The sequence below is a fragment of the Durio zibethinus genome, chromosome 6, assembly GCF_047325235.1.
Source record: "Durio zibethinus cultivar Kanyao isolate XHJ-2024 chromosome 6, ASM4732523v1, whole genome shotgun sequence".
NCBI lineage: Eukaryota > Viridiplantae > Streptophyta > Magnoliopsida > Malvales > Malvaceae > Durio > Durio zibethinus.
In genome coordinates, this window is record NC_143167.1 from 9,134,129 (window position 1) to 9,158,050 (window position 23,922).

A 23,922-nucleotide genomic window follows, 5' to 3' on the forward strand; every position below is an offset into this window, starting at 1 on the left:
TCCAGAGTGGCAAATAGGTTGAGTGGTTATTAACTAGCCTTGTGATGTCAAATCATGTAGAAAATCAATTAGCATATGCTATTGAATTGTCCTTTTTTTTATATACTGTGAAATTGCCATCGCCAGTATAATTTAAAAGATCAGGAAAACAAAACACATGTAATTAATTTTTTACAGTCTGTCACTCTTTTTTGTGATAACCACAATATAACTCCAAAATCGGAAAACTCCAAATATGATAATACATTTTATATAATTCTCAAAACAGCAAAATTTGTTTTAAACTTTGTGCCTGTAATAACCCCTCTAGATTTGATATTTATTTCATATACTTAATCTCAATTGAAAAACTATCTTATAAAAATTATATTCGAATATATAAAATAGAGCTGCTACTGATAAGAGTGAAGAAGCTACTATCTATCATATAAAAAGTTTAATTTGAACTTGCTAGTTATATGCCAGAATAAGTCTTGATTTGATGTTTTGTTTAACAAAGCTGCAAAGAAATCAATGTTACAAAACAAACTGCATGTTTACAATACTTGAACCTGCATTGTGAATGACTTTTCACTCTTTAGGATTGTACTTGAGCCTTTGGAGACTACTCATTCATTTGATCAATTAATACAATCACATCCACTCGACTTAATTTATTATTACATAAGACCTACAAATGTTAAAGGAAGTGAATTAACTATTTGACAGAATTTGTCCTACATTAATCTGAAGAGACTAATTCCAATCGATAGTGAGGCAGATTTCAACTTATTGAATCATGTAAGGAGAAAAGAAAATGATACAAATCGTATGTTGCAAATAAAAATATAAAATATATCTGCTAAAGGGATGATCGAATCCAAGGAATTATAAAAATCTATCAATTAAATCCAAGATGAACTAGAAATTAAATATCAACTCTGTCTACTGGATGAATGATCAAATTCTAGGTCGAAAGAAAATGCTTTCTTTAATCACTAATCATGATGGAAAAGCACTGATGGAGTACTACAAATACAAAGATTTTAATAAAGGTTAAATCAATTCAAACAGAAAAAAACGTGTGAGATATTCATCCTCCTGGTAGAAGGGAAGAAAAGATGGGAGAGGCAGAGCTTACCAAGAATGCTAGGTGAATATCAGACTGTTCTTATAAATTTAAGAGAGGCATGGTCTAGGAGACCAACAGTGGCAGCTGAATCCATTGAGGTTCTTAACTTGTCCTTATAGTAACAAATTAGGGATATGCATCACATTGATTTACCTTTTTAGGTACATCTAATATTGGGCTATGCCAGGTATGTAATCCTTTCTCATTCCATAACTTCATTGGTGAAATCAGTTGTATGTTTCACGCGCTACATTCATTGGGTGAAATGATAGTGGTATATGCAACTGCTAAGTTCATTGGTCGAATATCAGTAGTGCATGTCACGCGCTAAGTTTACCGGTGAAATAGTTAGTGCTTTACATGGTGTGCCCACTGTTATTTCATACCACTGTATACAGCTAATCAACCATGCGTTATCCTTTAGTACAGCTAGACTCTTGAAACTTTTTAAGCTCCGTCTGAAATTTAATTGTCCTTTTAAAGGAATTTCTGGAATATACATATACAGTGCTAATGCTTAATGTCCTAGTATACACCAAGTCAATATTTATGCATTAACCACTGATTCAGTGGGATTATGAACCTGGCCTGTGAACTATAATCAATGGTCTAAAACATTTTTCTGTCACCATGACATGCTAGTTGCATGTGTGTTTTGTGATAGTAAGAATGTTTAAGAACCTCATGTTAAATCCATAGTCTATTGTGTTTGTGGTTTTGTTTTGAATTGTCATAAGGTGATGATGAAATTGTTTAATAAGGGTATTAAATAAAAATCAAAGGCATTTATTGATCTGTTCTTTGAGTTTCTTTTGGGAAAGGGGGTGATTTGAAGATAAAAGTTCAAATGCAGGATCATATATTGATTGATTATTTTCATAGAAATTAAATCAATTTCACTGTAGTTTTATGGAAGAAAATTCAATGCTATAAGCTCTGCAGGTAAATTAGAAGGTATTATTATTCTTATACTCTAGCAAAAGATTTGATACCGTACATGATTATACATTAAATGATTTTTTATGATTGTATGCAGATAATTTATGAAAGGTTACCATGCTAGCCTCTGATCAAATAATTGAAGGGGCTTTTTTCATTGCTTTTTGAGAGAACTATTATTTCATCTCAGTAACATAAAATTCATGATTAAGGTAGTTGCTAGCATTTGTGAGCAAACATAGTTAAACACCTGAAAATGAGATGATTGAAGAGAAAAACTCTTGAGGAAAAATGAGCAAAGGTATCTTCCCTTTTATGTGTAGGTTCCACTAATTCAATTCCCTTGTAGCTGTATGAAATAGATAAAAATAAAATACTGAACAGTTGCAATCTTTTATTGGTAAAGGAAGCCCCCAAGATGCAACAGTCTGTCTAGTTTTAATTAATATAAAAGCAGGAAATCAAATTAGCTATCTAATTTTCTTACCACAGAAGAGTTTCAGTAATAGTAATTATGTAACATTGAAATTTTGTATTTTTTTGGCAGTTAAGAGGGTAGAACGTTATATTTTAAGGTAAAGGTGTGGCTACCCTTAGCTTGTTATGGTCTTAACTGAACCACATACTGATAATTTAGCCCCAGGAAAATCAAGTAAAGGTTGCTAAGGATTCTAGCTACCATGGAGTTAGGCGGCATGACATGATAAATAACAAAAAAAAAAAAAAAAAAAACTTATTATGGATATAGTTTACACATGAGATTAATATATATATATATATATATATATATATATATATATATATAGCACACTCCTGTTCTCTTTTGGTCAAGAGGTAATAGCGAGCTACAGAGCTGACATAGTGAAACTGTTCAGTAGAATGTTGATCCATTATAATGCTGGATTGAATTTTTTTTATGCTTAAAAGTGAAATCTTATTAAAACTAGAACCCAGCGGGTGAAGATGTTGATATTTGAAAATGAACACATAGATTCAAATTATGAAGTGAGAAAAATACATTAGAAAGAACTTATTAATGTGCTGTAAGCATTAATACTCAAGAGTGGTACTCAACTCACTCTTGAGTTGTAAGCATTTGATCAGATGACCTATGTGAGATTTGGAAATTACCTGCATGAGGTCTGGCATTAGAAGCTGCCAGCAGATATGCTCTGCTGGTTATTTGCACTAGCAATCTAGTTGTCAGCACTGGTTAGGCGGTCGGCGATGCTAAAATGTGACCCATCTCTCTTTGAAATCTATGCAACCTGACTTTAACACATCAGGTGAGGTTGGCTTTGGGTCTCTTGAGCCTGATTAATTGATTATACCAACGTATATCTGAACCAGGATATATAAACTATTTGAGACAAGCAGGGACGCTAAGCAAATTTCAATTTTTAAAAAACTAACAGATCAACCGGAAGCCTCATTGTAAATCACAGCAAGTTACAACGGAAAAAGATCTTCATTGTTACAATGACAAATGATCAAAGCATATATGTTTCTTGTTTTAACTCGTGAAAGAGACCAGCTCATTGGTTGGGATCTTTATATTAAATTTGCAAACTGTATTATCAGCTATCGAGGGCAATTAATAAGGATTTCTGCTATTTAAAGTATTTATAAAAGAAAGCAGGGCAATTTTAATTTCCTCAATCTGGTAATCCACCTAAAAAGCTCGAAGTGGTTGTATGTATCTTTTGACAGTACATAATGAAAGCTATTGAACAGACAGATTGAATGCCAGACATACACTTCTAACGAAAAAGACCTGTTGTGTAAAGCCTCATCCACATATTTACAACCACAAATTGAACAATTACTTCAAATTTCCCTCTCAACACTTCCTCTTCTTCTCCAACTTCATCACAAAGAACAGTCTGACCAAAGCTATTTAAAGACACTATAACACTTCAAGCCAACCCTACCTATCTCAAAGGTTCCACGTGAAAATATATTGGGAATAAAAAGAAAAGAAATTGACAATAATTTTTATCAACCAAGCAAAAAGCAAGGAAATTCTCTCTTTTTTCCACAGCAACATTAGTTCCTTTTTCTAATTCTCCATTCGACTTATACTCAATTGGCTAACTGTAATGAACCATCCCTCATTAACTTCAAGCTTAGACTGTTGAATCTTTCCCGCGAATATTGTCTGGATGCTTTTCTCCAATCAGTACCAGCCTTCATCATTGCAGCAAACTCTTCATAAGTTATGCGTCCATCCTGCAATATATGAGTAAGATTTAAATTCCAATCAAACGACAAGATAAAACTTCTTCCAGATGTTTTGGACCCAATGGTTTTAAAGAAGAACCACATTGAGACCTGTATCCAAGCGCTAAACACAATACATACAGGATTTGCACATACATAAAGCAAAATGATGCATATAAGTAGCTCTTTATATATCCGAATTCAATAATCTATAGCAGAAAGCCAATGGATGAGGTGCAATACAGAAACTAGTATAATTGCTGAAAAGAAGTGGATTTGATAAGATGAATGCATCAAACTCACCAGGTTGCTAATGTATGAAAAGTAGGGTGGTTGTTTTAGGTTTCCACTGATAATATAAGACATAGAGGTACAATTATCTGAATATGCAAAGAACAAACAGACAACATTGAACAAAAGATTGTTCAGTCATGCAAAGGAAACCAACTTTGGAAGGGATAGTGATAGAAGATTCACGGCTTCACCATAAGATCAGGCCTTGGATATTTCGAGGTCAAAATATCAAGATGAAGTTTTGATAAGTTCAAATTAAATCCACTATTACTAAACATGAAATTATTTATACGGTACTAATCACCTTGTCAGTGTCAACATCTTGCATAATGGCATTGATAACTTCCTCACTACTGGTGTCAACTTCATCATTTAACGCATCTCGCAGATCTTCTATCTCTAAATAACCACTTTTATTTAGATCAAGGAAGGCAAAAGCTTTATGTAAGTGCTCATCATTGGCCATTTTCCTAAGGTGAACTGAAACAGCTACAAACTCTCCATAATTCAGAGTTCCATCACCATCAACACCAGCCTGTTAAAAGCAGGTTGCAGTTATTCCATTGATGAAACTGGAAATTCTAAATATGAAACATTAGTCATAGAACATAATATGGTCAAACTCTGGAAACTGCTTCATGATTTCAGACTGGAAGAGCATAATATAGAATTTATGCGATAAGTGTCTCCCAAAAGAAGAATCAAGTAGGAGAATAATAGAGAATAATGATGCTTAGTCCCCCCAAAAAACAAAACCCATTCCATGTTTTTCTCTTTGGTTTTCCCCTTGGGTGAAGTCAAATTAGTTACAGATTTCAAATGTTTAAAGACAATATAAAAGTTCAAATATATCAGTTGTATTAGTCATATTATTAGTTCTTAGATCTGCAGTGATTAAACAAAAAATTGTGGTGTCAGGCACAAATAATCTTACAGCTTCCACTAGGATCTGCAAATCTGCGTCAGGAATCTGTTGGCCAAGCTTTTGAAGCCCCATCTTAAGCTCCTCAAGGTTTATTTTGCCTCGTTTTCCAGTGTCCATCATTTCAAATGCCTCTTTTATGCCTGCTACTTCCTCCACTGACAAATGCTCAGCAATTACCTGGCAAATAAAGAAAACTCCAAAGTACAGTTATTAAAAGTAGAAACTATAGGTGTATACAACCAATAATAAGCCAGTTCCTACCTAGCCCCAAAAAATTGTATCATGTCACTGAGAAGTAGATAAACTATAAGAGGAGATATTATAAGTATTACCCTTAGAGCTCTCTTCTTCAGCTTATTCATTACAGAAAATTGTTTGAGCCTGGCTTTCACAGTCTCACCCAATGGAACATTGGGAGCTTTCTTGGCATTCTGTAACCATGGATGTTCTGCATGCAATAGCTTGGATAATTTTTTATATAAAGGCAATACATATCAACATAAGTAAAGCACCTAAGATAACAGAAGGTTACCAAGCACTCCCTGAGCAGTAAGACGCTGCTTTGGATCAGGATTAAGCATTTTTTTTACAAGGTCCTTTGCATTGTCAGAAACCTTAGGCCAGGGGTCCCTCTTAAAGTCAATAACAGATCGAATAATTGCCTGTGCCACCCCCTGCTCAGTCTCTGTATGAAAACATGACAAATGTTTTTTATATCTATTTTTCTAAAAACATAAGAGTAAAGATAGGTAAATGCATGCAAAAAAATACATCAAACTCTTGATCACATAATATTAAACAGTTTTAAAAGAAAACTTTTTCTTGATATCTCTCTTATCTTCGCCCACAGTCTCTGAAAGCACACACTAACTTTAAAGCTATCTTGATCACTAACCTTCATGAAGTCAAATAAACAAAGGAAAAGTCGAAAAAAATTGAAAGACTAACCTGCCCAAAATGGTGGGACACCACAAAGTAAAATATAGAGGATAACTCCAGCACTCCAAACATCAACCTCTGGGCCATAATTACGTTTAAGAACCTCTGGAGCCATATAATATGGACTTCCCACAATCTCATTGAATCGCTCACCTGTTAAAAAGAGCATTCTTGAGGCAAACTTGAGCTGCTTAAGCATAATATAAAAAGGATATGACTAAAGCAGTTCAAATTTAATTTTCATCACAGATGGAAAAGGGGAGAAACACTTATAAAGCTCAAATAGTCAATAGTTAATATGCAATACCAGATTTAAATAAGACTGACAACCCAAAATCAATTGCCTTCAATGGGGCATTTTCCTTTTTATTAGCAAACAGAAAATTCTCTGGTTTGAGATCACGGTGCATGACTCCATGTTTATGACACACCTGCAACATAAATTGCATACAGAAGACCAGGTTATTTATTTTCGTCAGAAATAAAAGCACCATCATCCATATAGAGAAAAGAGAAAGCAATTGCATACAGGTATGTAGACAGTGAAATGTGAAGAGAAAAAAAGGTTGTCATCAAATGAGTAAGGAGTTCATTTATTATTAACAGCAATTCGGGAGTCCACACAGCCATAGTTGTATGGTAATTAGAAACATCCTTATTACTTTCTTAACATGAGCTTACACGTACATATATTTTAAATATTTTTATCACAAATAACTTTTAAAAACATCAAGATAAGCAATCAGCAGGAATGCCTAAAATTGTCCAGACATGTGGATTTTACACCAAATGACAAAATCCAATCTACCAAACCGATTATTAAGAGCAAAAGAGATCCAAAAAGGTGGATTATACACCAAACCAACAAAAATTCAACCTAGCAAATATTTTTGGTTTACCATTCCTCTTCAAAGAGGTTAAAATCAATATGAAAATGTACTCATTTATCACTAACAAATATAATTAGAAACAAAAATGCAAGAGCAGAACTGGGGCTCCTGTAATGCTAAAACCAGTTTTTTTAGCAAACATATAGGAAGAACTGTATGGAACACATGTATGACCATAAACATGAAATGCAAGACTATATCAATTCAACAACAGAAAGATCATTCAGGAATCAGAATTCAACCTGAACAACTTCGACAATCGTCCTCATAACCCCTGCAGCTGCTCGTTCAGTGTAGTGTCCCCTTGCAACAATCCTATCAAACAACTCTCCTCCCTCACACAATTCCATTACAATGTGCACAGCATCATCATCCTCATAAGAATCCTTCAATGTAACGATATTAGGATGCTTAGGCAAATACTTCATTATCTGTACCTCCCTTCTCACATCCTCGATATCCACTGCGGTCCTAAGCTTCTTCTTGGATATCGATTTACAAGCAAATTTATCACCTGAGTTCACATCAGTACACAAATATGTTACCCCAAATTCACCACGCCCCAGCTCACGGCCTAGATCATATTGAGCTGAAATATCATGACCAGTAGGTTCCTTCAAAACCCTTAGCTTGAACGTAGTAGCAGATCCATTAGTGACAGCATAATCATCTCCATAAAATGGGTTAGCCTGGTTCTTGTTTTTCCCCTTTTTATTATTCTCAACTGGAGAACCAGGGGTAGCACAGCAATTTCCCATGAATCAAAAGCAGCTCTAAAACCAGCAACAGCTCTCAACTTTCTTAAATTTCCTGAAATTTCATGAAATCCCAATTAGTAAAGCAGATAAAATAATGAATCCAGATAAAAAAAAAAAAAAACTTATGAGGTCAGCATACATCAATAAGCCAAAATTAAAATCTTAGATCAACAACCTCAAGTAACTTCAAGAAAAAAAAAAACGATTTTTTTAATACGAATTAAAGAAAAAATAAAAAAGGAAACTTCCTAGAAAGATGGAAGATTTGAACTTTGAAAGGTATTTCGCAGACAGAAACAAACCCAGAAAAGTGATATTCTCTACAAACAACCCTCTCCAACAAGAAGAAAATGGACCACCTTAAACAAAGATGACAAATTTGTTTTAAAATAAAAAAAAGGACGAAATTAAACTAAACCAATTTTTTCTGACAATTTTGGGCTCTGAGAAATTAATCTGAGGAAAACCCAAAGGGTTTTGAAAATTAAAATGGTTTTCTATATTTTGGGTGAAATCTGAAAGGAAGGAGATTCAATGTCAGAAAAAAAAAAAGTTAAAAGAGATAATAAGGAAGAGAGAGATACAGAGAGAAGAAGAGTCAAAAAGACTTTCTCTCTCAAACCTCCCTCTTTTTTCTTCTTTCTCTCAACGATGGAAAAGAGGCAGACAGAAGAAGAACCCTTCTGTTTTTTTTTTTTTTTCCTTTATTTTTTCATAATTATTTTCTTCCTAAACGACCTGAAAAAACCCCAAATTAATTTTTTAAAAAAGGTAAAAACTAAACTTTGTTTCTATTTTTGGTTTGTTTCTCTGTTTATTGTTATTTCCAAATCATTAATAAAGCTTTCTAAAAGTATTATATAAAAAATTAAAAAATAGAAATGTAGTTTTCTGCTTTTTGAAAACAACAGAAAAAAAAAATACTTTTCAAAATTTTGTTTTCCTTTCTGTAAAAAAACAAAGAAGGATTACAGGAAAAAATGAGGATAGTTGAAAAGGATACACTTACCAAACCAAGTCGAAATTTGCAGGGTGATTAGAGTTATAACTATGGATGATTAGATCATAATCAATACATTTTATAAAGGCAACATTTTAGATTAATCCAAAACAAAGAACATTGGTGAGGTCAAAAGTTGGTCACAGTTTGACATCTTTGTTTGGATCTTTTTGTGCTTATGTTCAAGTTAGGGTTCCGTTATTTTTATTATTTGTGAAATATAAAAATAAAAATCCCAATAAAAATTAATGACAATTGGAATTATTTATCATCATGCCAATGTGTTGTTTGCTTGTAACTGACTTTCCCTTTAAGATTCAAAATTCATCATTCCTCTTTTAACTCGAATTTGGTGCTGCCTTTAAGATTCAAACTATAGCGTCCGACTCCCCTCCACTGAAACTCTTTTCAAGTAATGGTCAATACCATTTTAGATTATTGCCACGTGGTTTATTGATTTTAATGGACAAGATTAATCTTTCAATTTTTACTCTTAACCTCAGTCCTTCGCCGCTAACTACTTATAAGTCTCAAGTCTCTCTCTAGAAAACAAAACAATTAGATTTATAATTTTAGATATTATAGGATGATTGGATATAAAAATAATATGATTTGAAATTAAATATATATATAATTTGATAAAAAAATAAAAAATATATTTCATATTTAATTTATCAATATAAATTATAATACAATAATTTTTATATTTCACATATATTTGTTATAAATAAATAAAATATAATACATAAATTATCAAATTTAGAAATACCTATGAATACTTAAGAGAATATAATTATGGATTGATTATGAATAAAATTTTTAAAAATAAAAAAATTTTATATTTAATGCACCGTGTATATATTTCAAATATTATTAATGAATTAAACATAACCACTTTAGTACCGTCCAAATTTGAAAATTTAGAAGCCTTTTGAAATGGATAGCTTTAAATTTTAAATTAAATTAAATGAAATAAAGTATGTCACTTATATCATCAGTTGCCATGATTTGGTAAATGAAAAACTGCAGCCTTACTTGTAATTTTTACCGTTGTGAACTGATGAAGGAATTTTACCGCTAAAGCAAAATAGAACACAGAAGACGAAGAAGAGAGTAAATTGTGAGGGAGGGAGATGGCAAGCTTGAGATTGGAGAACAAAACCCATGTCAAGGACACAACTGGGATTTATATGTCTCAATGAAGAGATTGCTCGTGTTGCTGGCTGATGCACAATTGGGATTTGGTAGTCTCTAACACTCGATGCTTAATTTTTTTTTTTTTTTTGGTAGGATGCACTATAGACGTAAGACTCTAGCTGCTCCATTAATGGTGGTTGAAGGCCGAATTGTTGTGGCTAGTTGTGGTTTGACATAGGTCATGGTGTTGGGGTTTTTTCAACGTTAAGTTGTTCAAATAAAACCCAAAATTTCCCTCTATCAAATACTAGATGTAATCGATGTTGTATTAGTAAGATCAAGAAAGTGTAAAATGGAAGTCATCAAACAAGAGAATAGGATTTTAAGGCACACTCTAAATGTTAAAAATTTTTAGATTTATTTCGCTTTCATCATTTATAATGTGCAACCGAATGAATTGAACAATCGCAAAATATAATAAAGTTCTTGTTTGACTTTACTTTGCATTAATGAAATCAAATCACTGAATATTTTAAGATAAAATTATCTTTTTTATATATTATTTTCTGAAAAAACAAAAAAAAAAAATACATAAAAAATAACTGATATGAATCGATACAAGTCAATATACAAAATTAAACGATACATTAACTTAGATATATTAATTTTCCTCAAAATCAATACGTATTGATGGATGGTCGGTACCAGTACCATACCAATAACATTAGTAGAAGTTATGTGGTTCAATTTAGTTATGTTGGCACAAGAGATTGATATAAAGACAAAAAAGAAAAGGATAATCTAACAACGGCTTCAAAATCTATTATGTTTCAACTTTAAAATAAAACTAAACTTCATTAGAGTACTTATAATTCCTCCAAGTGCACTAAAAGAATAAAAATCGTTTTTGGCCTAAGTTGAAAGAATGGACCATACCCTTCCTAGGTCGCTCTTGGACAGTTAACCATCATCTGAGATAAATATTTTGTTCTGGTTTGAAGATTAATCTATCTATCTACATACAATTTGTTATAAGAAAAACTATGTTATCTTTTGGTTCAGCACTTAGTTGCAAGGTTGTAGATGTCTCAGCTGACAAGTTGAAACGGATATTTTACAGGGTGTATCAAGCTTGCCTTGGCGCAGCTTCTCCACTTAGATGGGGAAGGATACAACACAAAAGCAACATCACCATGGCTTAAAAGATCCAGAAAGAGCAACTGAGGTTTTAAAAATAACCAAGAAAGAGGAAAAGAAATAAACACATTGCAGAAGCATAGGAGATTGGACAATCAAATAACATACTGCTTACTACTAATAAAGATCAGTAGAATCTAGGGACGTAATCAGGCATCAAACAATTTAAAATTCCAAATATAATTATGGTTTAAACCAAGTCAAAGGAATTTTAGAGTCATGCTTCACGTCCTCCTTGATGAGATGCACCCATATTTCATGGCTCATGCCATTTTCTAATGAAATTATGAAGAGGTACTAAATTTATGAAGCTCATTCAAGTAAAATCTATGGACATGCCATTCAAATAAAACAGGATCCAAATCGGGAGACTTAATTACATAGGGCTTGAAACATACTTAAAGGGATATATGAACTACCATTCACAAGACAAAATCTGTTCTAGCAAGTTAGTTCAAAAGAAAGAAACCATACAAAAAAACTACTGCTTCTCTTTTCTAATTTCCAGACCAGAGTGTCGTAACGGTTTTGCCCCAAATTGCCTAAGTGCCATCAATGGAACGTAACTTACAATGCCCCATAGCCCTAATAACGGAATCCATGGCTCATTTCCTCTACGATACAACAAGGGCACACGAGGCATTCAAGACGCCATCCATTCGATTTCATCCCCAGTAATCCTTCGCAAGAAAAGGACCCATTCTTCCTTAGTCTTTAATATCGGCCATTGGCTTTTGCAAAACTCTTCGAATGGTGCTTTATTTCGAAGATATGGTTTCGAAAATGCACTCTTCCCACATTTGAAATGACTTCTAACCCATACGTATAATAGAGATGCACATCCTATGAATCGACCTTTCCCATTTCGTCAACAGAAATTCAATGACCTGATAGTTTCGACTAGGACTGCTGGAGCGAGATTAATTGTTTAGGTTTTAATTTGCTCGAAAAAGTCTACCACAGTTATCTCAATGTAACCCAAAGTCTTCGGAAAGATTACCATGCCATACAATGCTAGAGCAAACACATCCATACCTTGATCATTATCCAAATGCTCCTGAATGAAATTTCGGAGAAAGTCCCAACGAATGCCGAGATGTTCACCTTTAGACTTCACAAAGGAATCAATGGTTTCTACTTTAACCTCCATAAGCTTGGCTAACTTTTTGCGATAACCTGATTTTGGCTTTCGGGTAAATACTTTATCTGGATATTATAGTTCTATCCCGAGTAAAATCGAATACTCCTCGATGGTTGGCACAAAATCTTCATGATTAAAAGTGAAGCATCTATAGGATGGATCCCAAAACTGTATAGCTGCTTTGACCAACTGTTCATCAACCACTACTGAAATGAGGGACCCAATCTGCCTATACTTTTTGCAAAAGCTTTTTTTTCTTTCTTCACTTAACTGACCCCAGACAGCAGCTAACTCTTTTAAATCATTCTGTGTGAGATCTAAATGCACCTTCTCGGGTAACTTAGACACATAACTGGTAGGCAAACAATCTCCGTTCTTTTGTTGAGCCTCTTTCGACCAAATATGTACTTCATTATACGACTCACATGGCACACTGACTGAGGATGAGCAAATCTGTAGTTCTATGGGATCCATAAAAACTTCTTGGGAGAAATGTCCTAGAGCAAATATCTTGATACAAAATTGTATGATATGATTAATGCAAAAAGAAACAAAATTGGTTAGTGTGAGGATGGTTTAAAAAACATTTTTTATTTTTTTTTATTTTTTTTTAGATTTTTTTGTTTGTTTTGTTTTGTTTTGTATTATACACAACTTTTATTCTTAGGTGTTTTCTACAAAAAGGTGGATGAGGCTCTACATAAGGCTAGTTTCCTAGGCTTATTATATGGTGAGTTTGGATTGACAGGGTCTAAAGGTTCCCAAATTGTTCCTCACTGTCGTCCATATTGGACTAGTAAGGCATCCCGATCCTCACCCATTACAGCCTACTAACGAATAGGGTTCAATTCGAGTGAAAGTATTTCGCTTGTCATTACGGAGGTTATCACCTCACGAGAACAATAGGTACTTTACTTCCTCCTATAAAGGACGGAGCTCGGGTATAGAGCTCATGTATGAGATGCATCGTGCCATTGTGTGCAAATATATCCTAATTTATTGACAGTAATATATACAGAAAAAATAAAATATAAGAGGTATAGTAAGAGAAATGTGTGAATTTTTTTGCTTTTTATTTTGTTTTGTTTTTTTTTACTAAAAACGAAGAATAAAAATTTAAGAATTTGATTAAGACTATTTAAATCAAAATTTAAGGATAACAAGTAGTTAATTTTGGCTTGACTCTCAAAAACAAAAGGCTACATCCCCAACGGAGTCGCCAAGCTGTCGTAATGATTTTGTGTCCGCCCGACGAATTTGGAAACAAAATAAAAAAATAACGGAGTCGCCACCAATCTTTTTTTTGGCTAGGTGTGATTGACCACTTATTAAAACATATCTGTTTAATGAAATCTTAAAATTAATTAAAATTTATTAAAAAGATAATTTTACGGTTTGCGAAACAGTCTGGGTTCGAGAGTCGATTATGCGTGGGGAAAGATTAGCACCCCCACAACGCCCGTTAAAAAATGGTACCAATTAACAACGTGTTATCCTTTGATTTTGATACAAACAGTCTTATTTTCAATATTCAAAAAAATAATTTCTTTGATTTTTATTTAAAAAAAATTATTCTTGAGAAAAATAAATCAAAACCTTTTTTTTTGAAATAATTCTTAAAATGTTCCAGTACGTTGGTAACATTAAAAGAACTCTTTCTCACATAGAGATTTTTTAAAGCATCTCTACTCGAAATACTTTTAGAATCTCATCTTTGAAGGCTCGAATTTACTTTTCGTAAGAAAATGTCATGTTAAAAAAATTTATTCTCGAGAAAAATAAATTAAAACCTTTTTATTAAAATAATTCTTAAAATGTTTCAGTACATTGATAACATTAAAAGAACTTTTTCTCACCTAGAGATTTCTTAAAGCATCTTTACTCGAAATACTTTTAGAATCTCATCTTTGGAGATCTAAATTTATTTTTCGTAAGAAATTATGTCATGCATGCCATGCAAAATATTTTCATGTTTATGCACACATTTTATTCTCATTCAAAAATTTTATTAATTATTTTATTAATTTTTTAATTTAAAAATGAAATTTTGAAGAAAAAAAGGAATTTAATCATATTGAAGATTTTTTATAAATATTCCAATACGCTGGTAATATTTTATAAAAAATCTTCTCACCTAGAGAGTTCTTAAAGCATCTCTACTCAGAATACTTTTAGAATCCCATCATTGGATTAAATGTCTTTTCTTCATATTTTTATTACTTATATTTTAATATATTAATCAATTTTTATTTATTATTATTTTTTTTAAAAAAAGAAAATTTTTATTGTATTGAAAATTTTTTTATAAATACTCCAATATTCTGGTAGTATTTTAAAAAAAAATCTTCTCACCTAGAGATTTCGTAGGCATCATTACTCGGAATACCTTTGAATCTCATCGTCGGATAAAAATTTCTTTTTCTCTTATTTTTTATTAGTTTAGTATTATTATTAAAATTATTTCTATATTATTGTTTTTAAAGTTTATTAACATAATTACATAAAAAAAAATTTAATCACAATTTCATCATTTAATCTAACAAATATAAATATTTTAATATATATAAATATTAATAAAATAATATATAAAAAAAAAATTTTTTTATCTGAACCAGACCGATCAACGGTCCGGTCAACGCGCGGTTTGGTTCGACGGTTCGGTCCGACGGTTCGACTCGGTTTGGGCGGTTCAGTGCCGGTCTGGTTCGGCTTGTGCGGTTCGGTTCGGTCCAGTCAGACCGGTCACAGGCTGGTGAAGAAGTGGGTTACGGGTCGGGTGCGCGGACCTCGGGTCGGGTCGCGGGTTGACACGCCGATCCTCAGGGTTAAAACGACGTCGTTTTGGACGTTTATTGAAACGACGTCGTTTTGGCTATTGACAGTTTATATAAAAAGTTCAAAAAGATTTTTTTTGGTCATTTGGTTTGGTTTCAAAAAAAAAAAAAAAGAGAGAGGGAGAGGGAGAGCTGGGGGAGAGATCCTCCGGTCGGTAGCCGGACCACCGTTTCGATCGTCGTCTGGCTTGCCGCTTGCAGTTGCTGTCGGTGGTTTTCGATTGCCGGAAAAGGCCAAAATACTTCTGAAAATTCTCTTTGACGCGATCTTTCCAGATCCGGTGTCCTTTTTGCCGGAAACAGCTCAAAGTTTCGATCTCTTTTTTTTTTTACGGAATCGACTGATCTCTCTATTTTTTTTAGGTGGCTTTCTAGCGCTGGGTTCCCCGTTCCAGAGGACTGTTTGTTTTTTTTTTGTGTTTTTGCAAAATTTTTTTTTTTTTTTTTACAGAAGCTGCCCTTCTTTTTTTTTTGGCCGTTTTTTTTTGCTTCCGTTCTGCCCTCCCTTTTTATTGATCTGGTTTGCAAGCTCTATTTATAGAGCTTGTTGGGATTCAAATCTCAGATTTTCTGAGATTCCAATCCCATTTTTCGACTGAAAAATCACACCTACCGTCCGTGATTGGTGGTTTGTCGGTCGTTGACAGCTATCGGTGGTGCTTTTGACTTTAAGGATTGTGTACTAGATTTGAACCAGATAAGGATGAAAAAAAAAGGAAAAAGAAAGGAAGAAGAAGACAAACGCAGAAATGGGAAGAAAAAAAAAATTTAAATAATAAAAATAAAAATTTAAAAAAAAAAAATGGTGTTTACACATAGTAATAAATGTGCAAAGCTAATACTTAGTCCCTTCCATAATCTGAGGAAAGAAAAATGGAAACAAGATATAGGAGGTAAGTGCTGTAACAATAGGTTTATAAGATACTCTGAAACCCATTGAACTAAATTTTAAACGTATCAAGCCTGACCTATTCTTCCATTAATTGTAACAGTACACTAAAACTAATTAAAATATAGAAACTTTGGTAAGCATTTACCTCATTTCTTTTCTCCTTTTTCTGCTTCTACTTATAACACCAAGTGAAACCCTTGCGACAAGAAATCATTCCTAACAAAACAAAAACCAATATATGGGGCGTCATATTGCATCAAGGTCATTACACACCTACACGCACACACACAACTACACAAGTATTCTGTCAAAGTCCAGCATAACAGCATAATAGAGGCAGAATTCTAATCTGTGTTCTGTTATTGAGTAGTGAATCACTTAGACCGAGAGTTAAGCAAGGAAAATCAGAACTTACAAAATGTAAAATTTCAATTCAAATCCAGTTAATTTAGTTCAGAAGTTGAACAAGAGGAAAGAATTTTACCCCTTCTTGTTCTTTTTCTGCTTTTTCTTATCAGTTTGCTTCTTCTTGTTGAGCATTGCACCATTACCATTAAGAGGGACAAGGCTCCCAACCAACATTTCCGCTTCAAATGAACTTGGAGCACCTTGAATCTTTACATTCTTAACTCTTTTCCTTCTCAGGTCATACCAAACAAACTTCTCGTCATCCCGGTTCAACAAAATTTTGTCACCACATCTCGAATAGGCCAAAGGCAACACAAAATCAAAACACAAAGCGACCTCAGTTTGCTTCACAGATAACAACTTAGTCCAAGATTCTTTCACCCAATACTCTTTCATCATCCATATATCAACAACATAAGGTTTCCAATAATTAGCAATCATACAAAGACAACCTCCCAAGGCTTTTACATTCATATGAAACCCCTTATCTAAACAATCAGGCAGTTGCACCACACGGTATTCCTCAGTCCCGAGATCGAAAGCAACAACAAAGCTCTCAGTATCCGACTCGGGCTTTTTAGAAACGACCCAATGCAAAGCATTGTTAGCAAGAATCCCATACGCTCGCTTGTATTTAAGATAAAAAGGGAAGTCCTTGATCCTTCTCCAAGAGTTGGTCTTCAAGCTGAAAACCTTAACTTCAGAAGCGAAAGAGTCAACATACTTGCCATAGAATTGCACCATCCGGACCAACTTGTAGTCATCAGAAACAGGATCATAACCCAATCCATAAACAATGAAATGGGCACAGCAAAACCAGGGTGGAAACTCTATTTCGGTAACAGGTAACATCAGGGACTTTCTTGTTGAAGGATTCCACAGACATATTTCCTCCTCACCGTTACACAAAGCCAGCAAACCATTGCAAGAACCCAATATTTCAGTTCCTTCACCCTCATCGTTTTCATCAAGTGGGTGGTAGAGTTTTTGGGCTGTTTGGAGTGAGTCAAAGTTGACAGAGAAGAGGTAGGAGCTTCTAAGAATAAGAGAGAGATTGGTGTTGGTTGAGAGGGAGTAGGACAGTTGGAGCTTGATGAAATCAGGGCTATTAATCAAAGAGCACCATGGCTTTGAAACGCACCTGAAGCGTAGAAGATCTTCCACGCCAACACGGCATAAGATTTCGGGGATGAGGTCGGGCGAGAGGCTACACATTTTTCAGTTTGGCCTTAGGGTTTCGGGACAGAGCAAGAATAAATAAGCAGAAAACGGTTTAATTAATGTTAAATTTTTATTAACAAAAAGTCAGATTTGTTAAATAAATTTATTATTTTATTTTAGTAATAATATAATTACTATGATTTGTTATTCAATTACTATATATTTTTATAATTATTATTTAATATAATTAAATTATAACTAATGCGATATATGAAATAATTTTATTTATTTAATATATATAAATTAGTTTTTTTCAAGTTATATTTAAATTGTTCAAACTCATAACATATATAATATATATATATTGATTTGTTATTAAAAATAAATTTTATGAAAATAATAAAAAAAAGTTATATATTTTCTTTGAATATTTTTGTTTGCAATAATATTTATACATTTATAAGATTATATCAAATAAAAATAAATTATGTCTTTCTTAAAAAAATAAATATATATTATTGAATGATAAATTAAATAATAATAAAAATATTAACATACTTTCATTTTTGTAATCTTGACTAAATTATTATACAAAATATGAAAAATATTAGAAAATATGTAAAAAAAATAAAATGGAAAAAATGTTATTTTTCATAAGAATGAAACTATAATAATAAAAAAATATATCTTGAAAAAAATTTATAAATAAAAAAATAAATTTTAATAGTAATAGAATATATATTAAAAAAGTTACTAAAAAATAAAAAAAAATTGATGTATAACACATTACATTTGTAGTCTTAAATTTATAGAAAATTTTTTAGTGATAATTAAGATTAAACAAATAATTTTTAAATTAATTTTTTAAATTTTAAAATGGATATAATAAGTGATAAAGATAATATTAAATTTTTTGCATTTATTTGAACTATAAATTTGATAATTAGAGTTCAAATGAATATAATGGTTTTGATTATCTTATTATTTAAAAATTTAAGATGAAAATTTTTTTGAATTTTCAAAATATTACATAAAGTTATTTGAATTTTTAATGTATTACGTAATTTTTTTTAAAATATAATTTTTTAAATCAATATAAAAAAAATTGTTGAAATATTTGGATAAATTTAATCTTTATAATTTTTAAATATGTTTGAAAGATTTTGATAATTAAATAATTTTTTAAATAAGGTTATTTGGTAAATAATTAAAATTGTTTATTAAAAAAATAAAATCTATATTTCATATTTTTAATTTTAACAAATATATCTCTAAATTAATTTAATTTTCAAATATAATTTAAATAATTCTGATATTTGAATAAATTTAAAATTATTTAATTTGTAATTAAAAGAAATTATCTTTTTTTTAAAATATCTTATGTATCATTTAAGAGAATTTTTTATATAGACGTTCATGTGGTAAAAATTTATTTATGTACGTTGTTATATAATATATATATATATATATATATATTAGATTTTATTTAAACTTACAATTTTCTTAAAAAATATCACATATAAAGTTTTTAATACAATTTATTTGTGTGATATTACAATTAAAGGCATTTTTTTTACTTTTTAAATATAAACAATTAAATATAAGTAGTTTTTGAATTTGTTTGATTATATATGCTTTTTACTCCTTTACCCAACCTTTTTTTTATGTCTATTGATTATTACATTTACTTCATTTCATTTTTCAATTGGAAGTGTTCTCCTGGAGATGTTTAAACTAGATACCATTTAATTATAACAATCATTGGTTTTCTCGACAGATTTGGTTTTTCCTTCATCATTATCATATCGTATCCTTCATGTAGAAAAATGAAAGAGTTTAACTCATTTAATAAGAGAAAATGACGAAACCTCTTCTCTTTTCTTATCCAACCATTTATCCCCATATGTTAAATGTCGATTTAATGTTGTTTTTTTTTTTTTATCTTCTCAAAGTTTATCTTAAAAAAACCTTTAAAAAAAATAATTATGTCCCTTCATTTACTCAGTATATTTGCCTTCTTTAAAATAGGAAATTGTCAATTTGTAAGCAATTTTGACCATTTTATTAAGACTTTTAAGATTTATTGCTGCTCATAGTTGCTAATTGAAAATTTTTTTTTTTCAGAATTTATCAATTAAAAGACATAGATTAGAAATTCAAAAGGCATTGCAAGAAGCAGATTGTGTATTTATTGATTTAATGCATAAAATTAATAACCATTCCATTTCGTTGTTTGAAGTAAACAAATTGCAAAACATTTTGATGAGTTCTGTATACAAGATTGAATATTTGAAAGCTTAACAAAACAGGTATGTCATTACTATAAACCTATTTTTTCTTACCTGTAAATATTATATTATCCAAATTTTTTGTTTACTATTTGTTTATCATTATACGATGTTATAGAATCTATTCATTATTAGATTTTAAACTGGTTTGCAGCTGTAATGGATGTTGATAGAATAGATGCTGTTAGGAAAAAAAAAAGCAATGAGATATGAAATTTTAAAACTTAAATAAAAAAAAAGAATTGTCTTAACAATTAGGTAGCACACCAACAAAGACGATTAGAATAAGAGATCCTGTTGCTGATTTTATGTGTAGCATGAATTATATAAAATCATTAGCTCATGAAAGAACTACTAATTTATTATGCATCGGATAACCTAATTATTCTAAAATACATGAAAGTAAAAGCAGATAAATAAATGAAGATTTGAAACAAATAGTTAAATTTAATAGTAACCTTTGTAAAAATTACCCTTAAACAACATAGATTTTTTAATTTTTCCTTTTAAAATTTTGTTGTCTAAATACATTTGTAGGTATTGAAACTATTTAGTGCTAAATGTTTATTTGAAAGAATATCTATTTAAGAGTCTAAAATTTTAGTAATAAAGAAATGAAACCTTGTTGTTGACTTAATGGATACATACTAAATTAAATGTCTGTTATCTTTAATTTAGTAACCCATATAGAACCTTTAAACTTTGGAGGCCTCACATGTATATGTCCATTTTGTAGAGCTTATATGTGGTATGAGGAAAGAGTAGACATTATTCATAGAAGTCGCAATCTTATATTTAATTTGTGTTGCATGAAAGACTGTGTATATCTTTCAACTCCTAAGTCTACCCATCCCTTTTTATATCGATTATTAGATTTTGAAATACATGGCCAAGCTATAACATTCAGGGAAAACATTAGGATTTATAATGTAATGTTTCAATTCACTTCACTTGATGCAAAAGTTGACCATTCAATCAATATAAGTCAATGACCTTTTGTATTTAGAATTAGTGGTCAAATTTATTACAAACTTTGCTCTTTGATCCCATTTGAAAGATGTAGACCTCAATTCACTCAACTTTACATTTACGACATAGAAAATGAAATAGAAAATCATAAATTAGCTTTAAGTTTTAATAGCAACCATATGATAATTGATGATAAATTAGTTCAAGGGCTTTTAGATATGCTAGATGAGTACAACAAAGTTGTAAAAGCCTTTAGAATGGTTAGAGATAGAGCCAACAATACAAAAGTACCCTAATTACAATTGAAATTGGTTGCACATTAATCAAATAAAGGTAGAACTTATGCATAACCAACGACTTCAAAAATTATTGGCCTTATCATTGAAGATGTTGAAGAATTAGCAACCACCATGACATTATTGTACAACACAGATATGAAGGTTTCCAATGTATAAGTAGCTTACATCCTTTATACATGCCTATGCAATATACTTTGTTGTTTTCAATGACAAAGATGGGTACAGACCTGACAATAAATCTAGGAATATTATTGGTAAGAAATCTATTGAAAAAAAATATGTAACTGTGAAGGAACATTTTGCATACATGGTTCAATGACTCACACACAAAAATTAATTATTAAGAGGTGAAAAACTATTCCATCAATTCTTAGTTGATGTTTTTACCTGTGTTGAGAGTGATAGATTAGATTACATTAAATTAAACCAAAAGCAAATAAGATCCAAATTGTATAATGGAATAAGAGATACAGTTTGAAGAGGAGATGTTGATACAAATACAATTGGTAAATGTATCATATTACTTGCATCTTTTATATCAAGGCCTCGATATATATTTTAAAATTACCAAGATACGATGGTCATTTGTAAATATTACAGATTTTTATATCTATTTATCATATTCACATGTAATCCAAAATGAAAAAAGAATCCAAGTAGCATTGAAATTTATCCCTGATCAAAAGCTTGAAAACCATCTAGATTTAGTTTGTAGAGTCTCTAGGTTAAAAACCCGTTATTTAATGAATGACTTGACAAAGAACAAACATTTTAGAAAAACTACAACAAGTAAGCATTTCTCAATCTACTTTATTATAACAATAATTTGTTTGTGCTCCTATTATTGTATTACAGTTTTTAAATAATCAAATCTTTTTTTAAAAAAATTTTCTCTTACAATTATATATATTGTAGAGTTAAAAAAAAGGGACTTTTACACAAATATTTTGCTATGGATATATGAAGAAGACAAGATGATGAACTCTTCCAATGTAGATAAGTTCATTTCAACTAAGATACCAGACAAATTAAATGACCCAATAGGATATCTTATTGTTTCATAGTACATGATTCAAAAACCATTTGGTACAGTGTGTTCAAATGCTTTATGCATAGAAAACAACATCTATATAAAACATTATTCAAAACAGTTTCAACAAGAAACAATTTTTGAAGATGGTAAGTTCTCAGTTTATAGAAGAAGGGAACACTTATTTAGGAATCTTATTGCTATTAAAAATGGAATCTAGGTTGACAATAGGTGGGTTATGCCTTACAATATTGATTTGGTAGTAAAATACTAAGGGCATATAAATGTTGAGGTTTGTAACAAATCAAGAGCCATCAAGTATTTGTTCAAGTATATAAACAAAGGTTCTGATAGATTAGAAGCTGTTGTTGTTCAACTAGCTTAACAATCAACATAAGAGAACTCCTCATAAGAACATGTTGATGAGATAAAAAAATTATTTTGATTGCAGATATTTATCAGCTCATGAGGCTTGCTGGAGATTGTTTGATTTTCCAATCCATTCTCAAGAACCATTTGTTTAAAAACTTTGTATACATTTACTAAAGCAACATATGGTGTCATTCAATGATAATGACAATCAAGCTGATGTTTTTTAAAGACCTGAAATAGAAAAAATAATATTTACAGAGTTGATGGAAACCAACAATAAATATAAGCATATTATATGCTTTACTTATTCAAAATTTCTTATAAAATGGGTTTGGTACTCAAACAACAAAATGTGGACAGAAAGGTGTGTTGAGTGTTCCATTGAAAGAATAACTTTTATTCACCTAACATCAAGTGAACTTTAAAAAAGAGCCCGAAGCTATAAAGAATTGAGGACAATCAATGGAATTACATATGACAATTTCAAACTAGCTTGCAATGCCATTAGATTATTAGGTAATGATAAAGAATGATAGGATGTTTTAGATCAAGCTTCTCAATGGGCTTCAAGTTCATAAATGAGACAGTTTTTTCATACTTTTATAATGTTTTGTGAGGTAAGCAACTGATCTAAGTTGTCAATAAAAAATTATAAGCTTATGTTTGAAGTTATCGGATATCATTTTAAAAAAGCTTTTAGAATGCCTAATTATAGAATACCAATTTACACCTTAGAGAACAAGTGCTTATTGCTTTAGATGACTTTTTTAATAAAAATTTAAATTCTTTAGTAGAATACAACCTACCAAACCATTTCAGTATTTAAAAATACTCTTTTATGATAGACTTTTTCAAAAAGAGCTTAATAATTATGTTCTAAATCTTAAAAGAGAGTATCAACAATTGTTTGCTAGCTTAAATGTTGAATAGCTTAAGGTTCACCAAGCAATTATACAATTAGTTAATGAAAATGAAGGAATGATGTTTTTTGTTTATAGACATGAAGGAATAGGTAAGACATATCTTTGATGAACAATAATATTTGGTATTCGAACAAAAAATGAAATAGTATTAGCTGTTACCTCTTTAAGAATCGTCTTTTTACTATTGCTTTGAGG

At 31.0% G+C, this 23,922-nt stretch overlaps 2 protein-coding genes across 6 annotated transcripts; both read right to left on the minus strand.

The window, feature by feature from the left end:
• Positions 1 to 3,670: 3,670 nt before the first annotated feature.
• Positions 3,671 to 9,220, minus strand: LOC111284901 (calcium-dependent protein kinase 8-like). Of its 4 annotated transcripts, none has more exons than XM_022873988.2 (9): positions 9,086 to 9,220; positions 7,561 to 8,128; positions 6,736 to 6,859; positions 6,438 to 6,581; positions 6,022 to 6,174; positions 5,822 to 5,937; positions 5,499 to 5,666; positions 4,869 to 5,099; positions 3,671 to 4,279 (listed from the first exon to the last, which is right to left on the minus strand). In XM_022873988.2, exons 2-9 carry the CDS (start codon positions 8,074 to 8,076, stop codon positions 4,133 to 4,135), a joined length of 1,599 nt encoding a protein of 532 aa, XP_022729723.1. In that variant the 5' UTR covers positions 8,077 to 8,128; positions 9,086 to 9,220; the 3' UTR covers positions 3,671 to 4,132. The 4 variants fall into 4 exon arrangements, with proteins under 4 accessions (XP_022729723.1, XP_022729722.1, XP_089618215.1 ...); XM_022873987.2 differs by lacking the exon at positions 9,086 to 9,220 and adding an exon at positions 8,379 to 8,811; XM_089762089.1 differs by lacking the exon at positions 9,086 to 9,220 and adding an exon at positions 8,252 to 8,811.
• A 1,790-nt stretch (positions 9,221 to 11,010) lies between these two features.
• Positions 11,011 to 17,951, minus strand: LOC111285875 (F-box protein CPR1-like). 2 transcript variants are annotated; one of them, XM_022875519.2, is made up of 3 exons: positions 16,762 to 17,951; positions 16,423 to 16,493; positions 11,011 to 11,433 (listed from the first exon to the last, which is right to left on the minus strand). In XM_022875519.2, the coding sequence occupies exons 1-2, from the start codon at positions 17,898 to 17,900 to the stop codon at positions 16,454 to 16,456; spliced, it is 1,179 nt and encodes a 392-aa protein (XP_022731254.1). In that variant the 5' UTR covers positions 17,901 to 17,951; the 3' UTR covers positions 11,011 to 11,433; positions 16,423 to 16,453. The 2 variants fall into 2 exon arrangements, with proteins under 2 accessions (XP_022731254.1, XP_022731253.1); XM_022875518.2 differs by lacking the exon at positions 11,011 to 11,433 and having other exon boundaries at positions 16,208 to 16,493.
• Positions 17,952 to 23,922: the final 5,971 nt, after the last annotated feature.

Coding starts and splice junctions, on each gene's coding strand:
- LOC111284901 (XM_022873988.2), bottom strand. CDS start 8,076: ATGGGAAATTGCTGTGCTACCCCTGGTTCTCCAGTTGAGAATAATAAA. Junction 5,100..5,498: donor TGCAGATCCTAGTGGAAGCT/GTAAGATTATTT, acceptor TGCTTTTAACAG/GCTGGTGTTGATGGTGATGG. Junction 4,280..4,868: donor AAGATGTTGACACTGACAAG/GTGATTAGTACC, acceptor CATATATTGCAG/GATGGACGCATAACTTATGA.
- LOC111285875 (XM_022875519.2), bottom strand. CDS start 17,900: ATGTGTAGCCTCTCGCCCGACCTCATCCCCGAAATCTTATGCCGTGTT. Junction 16,494..16,761: donor CAGAAAAAGAACAAGAAGGG/GTAAAATTCTTT, acceptor TTGTTTTGTTAG/GAATGATTTCTTGTCGCAAG.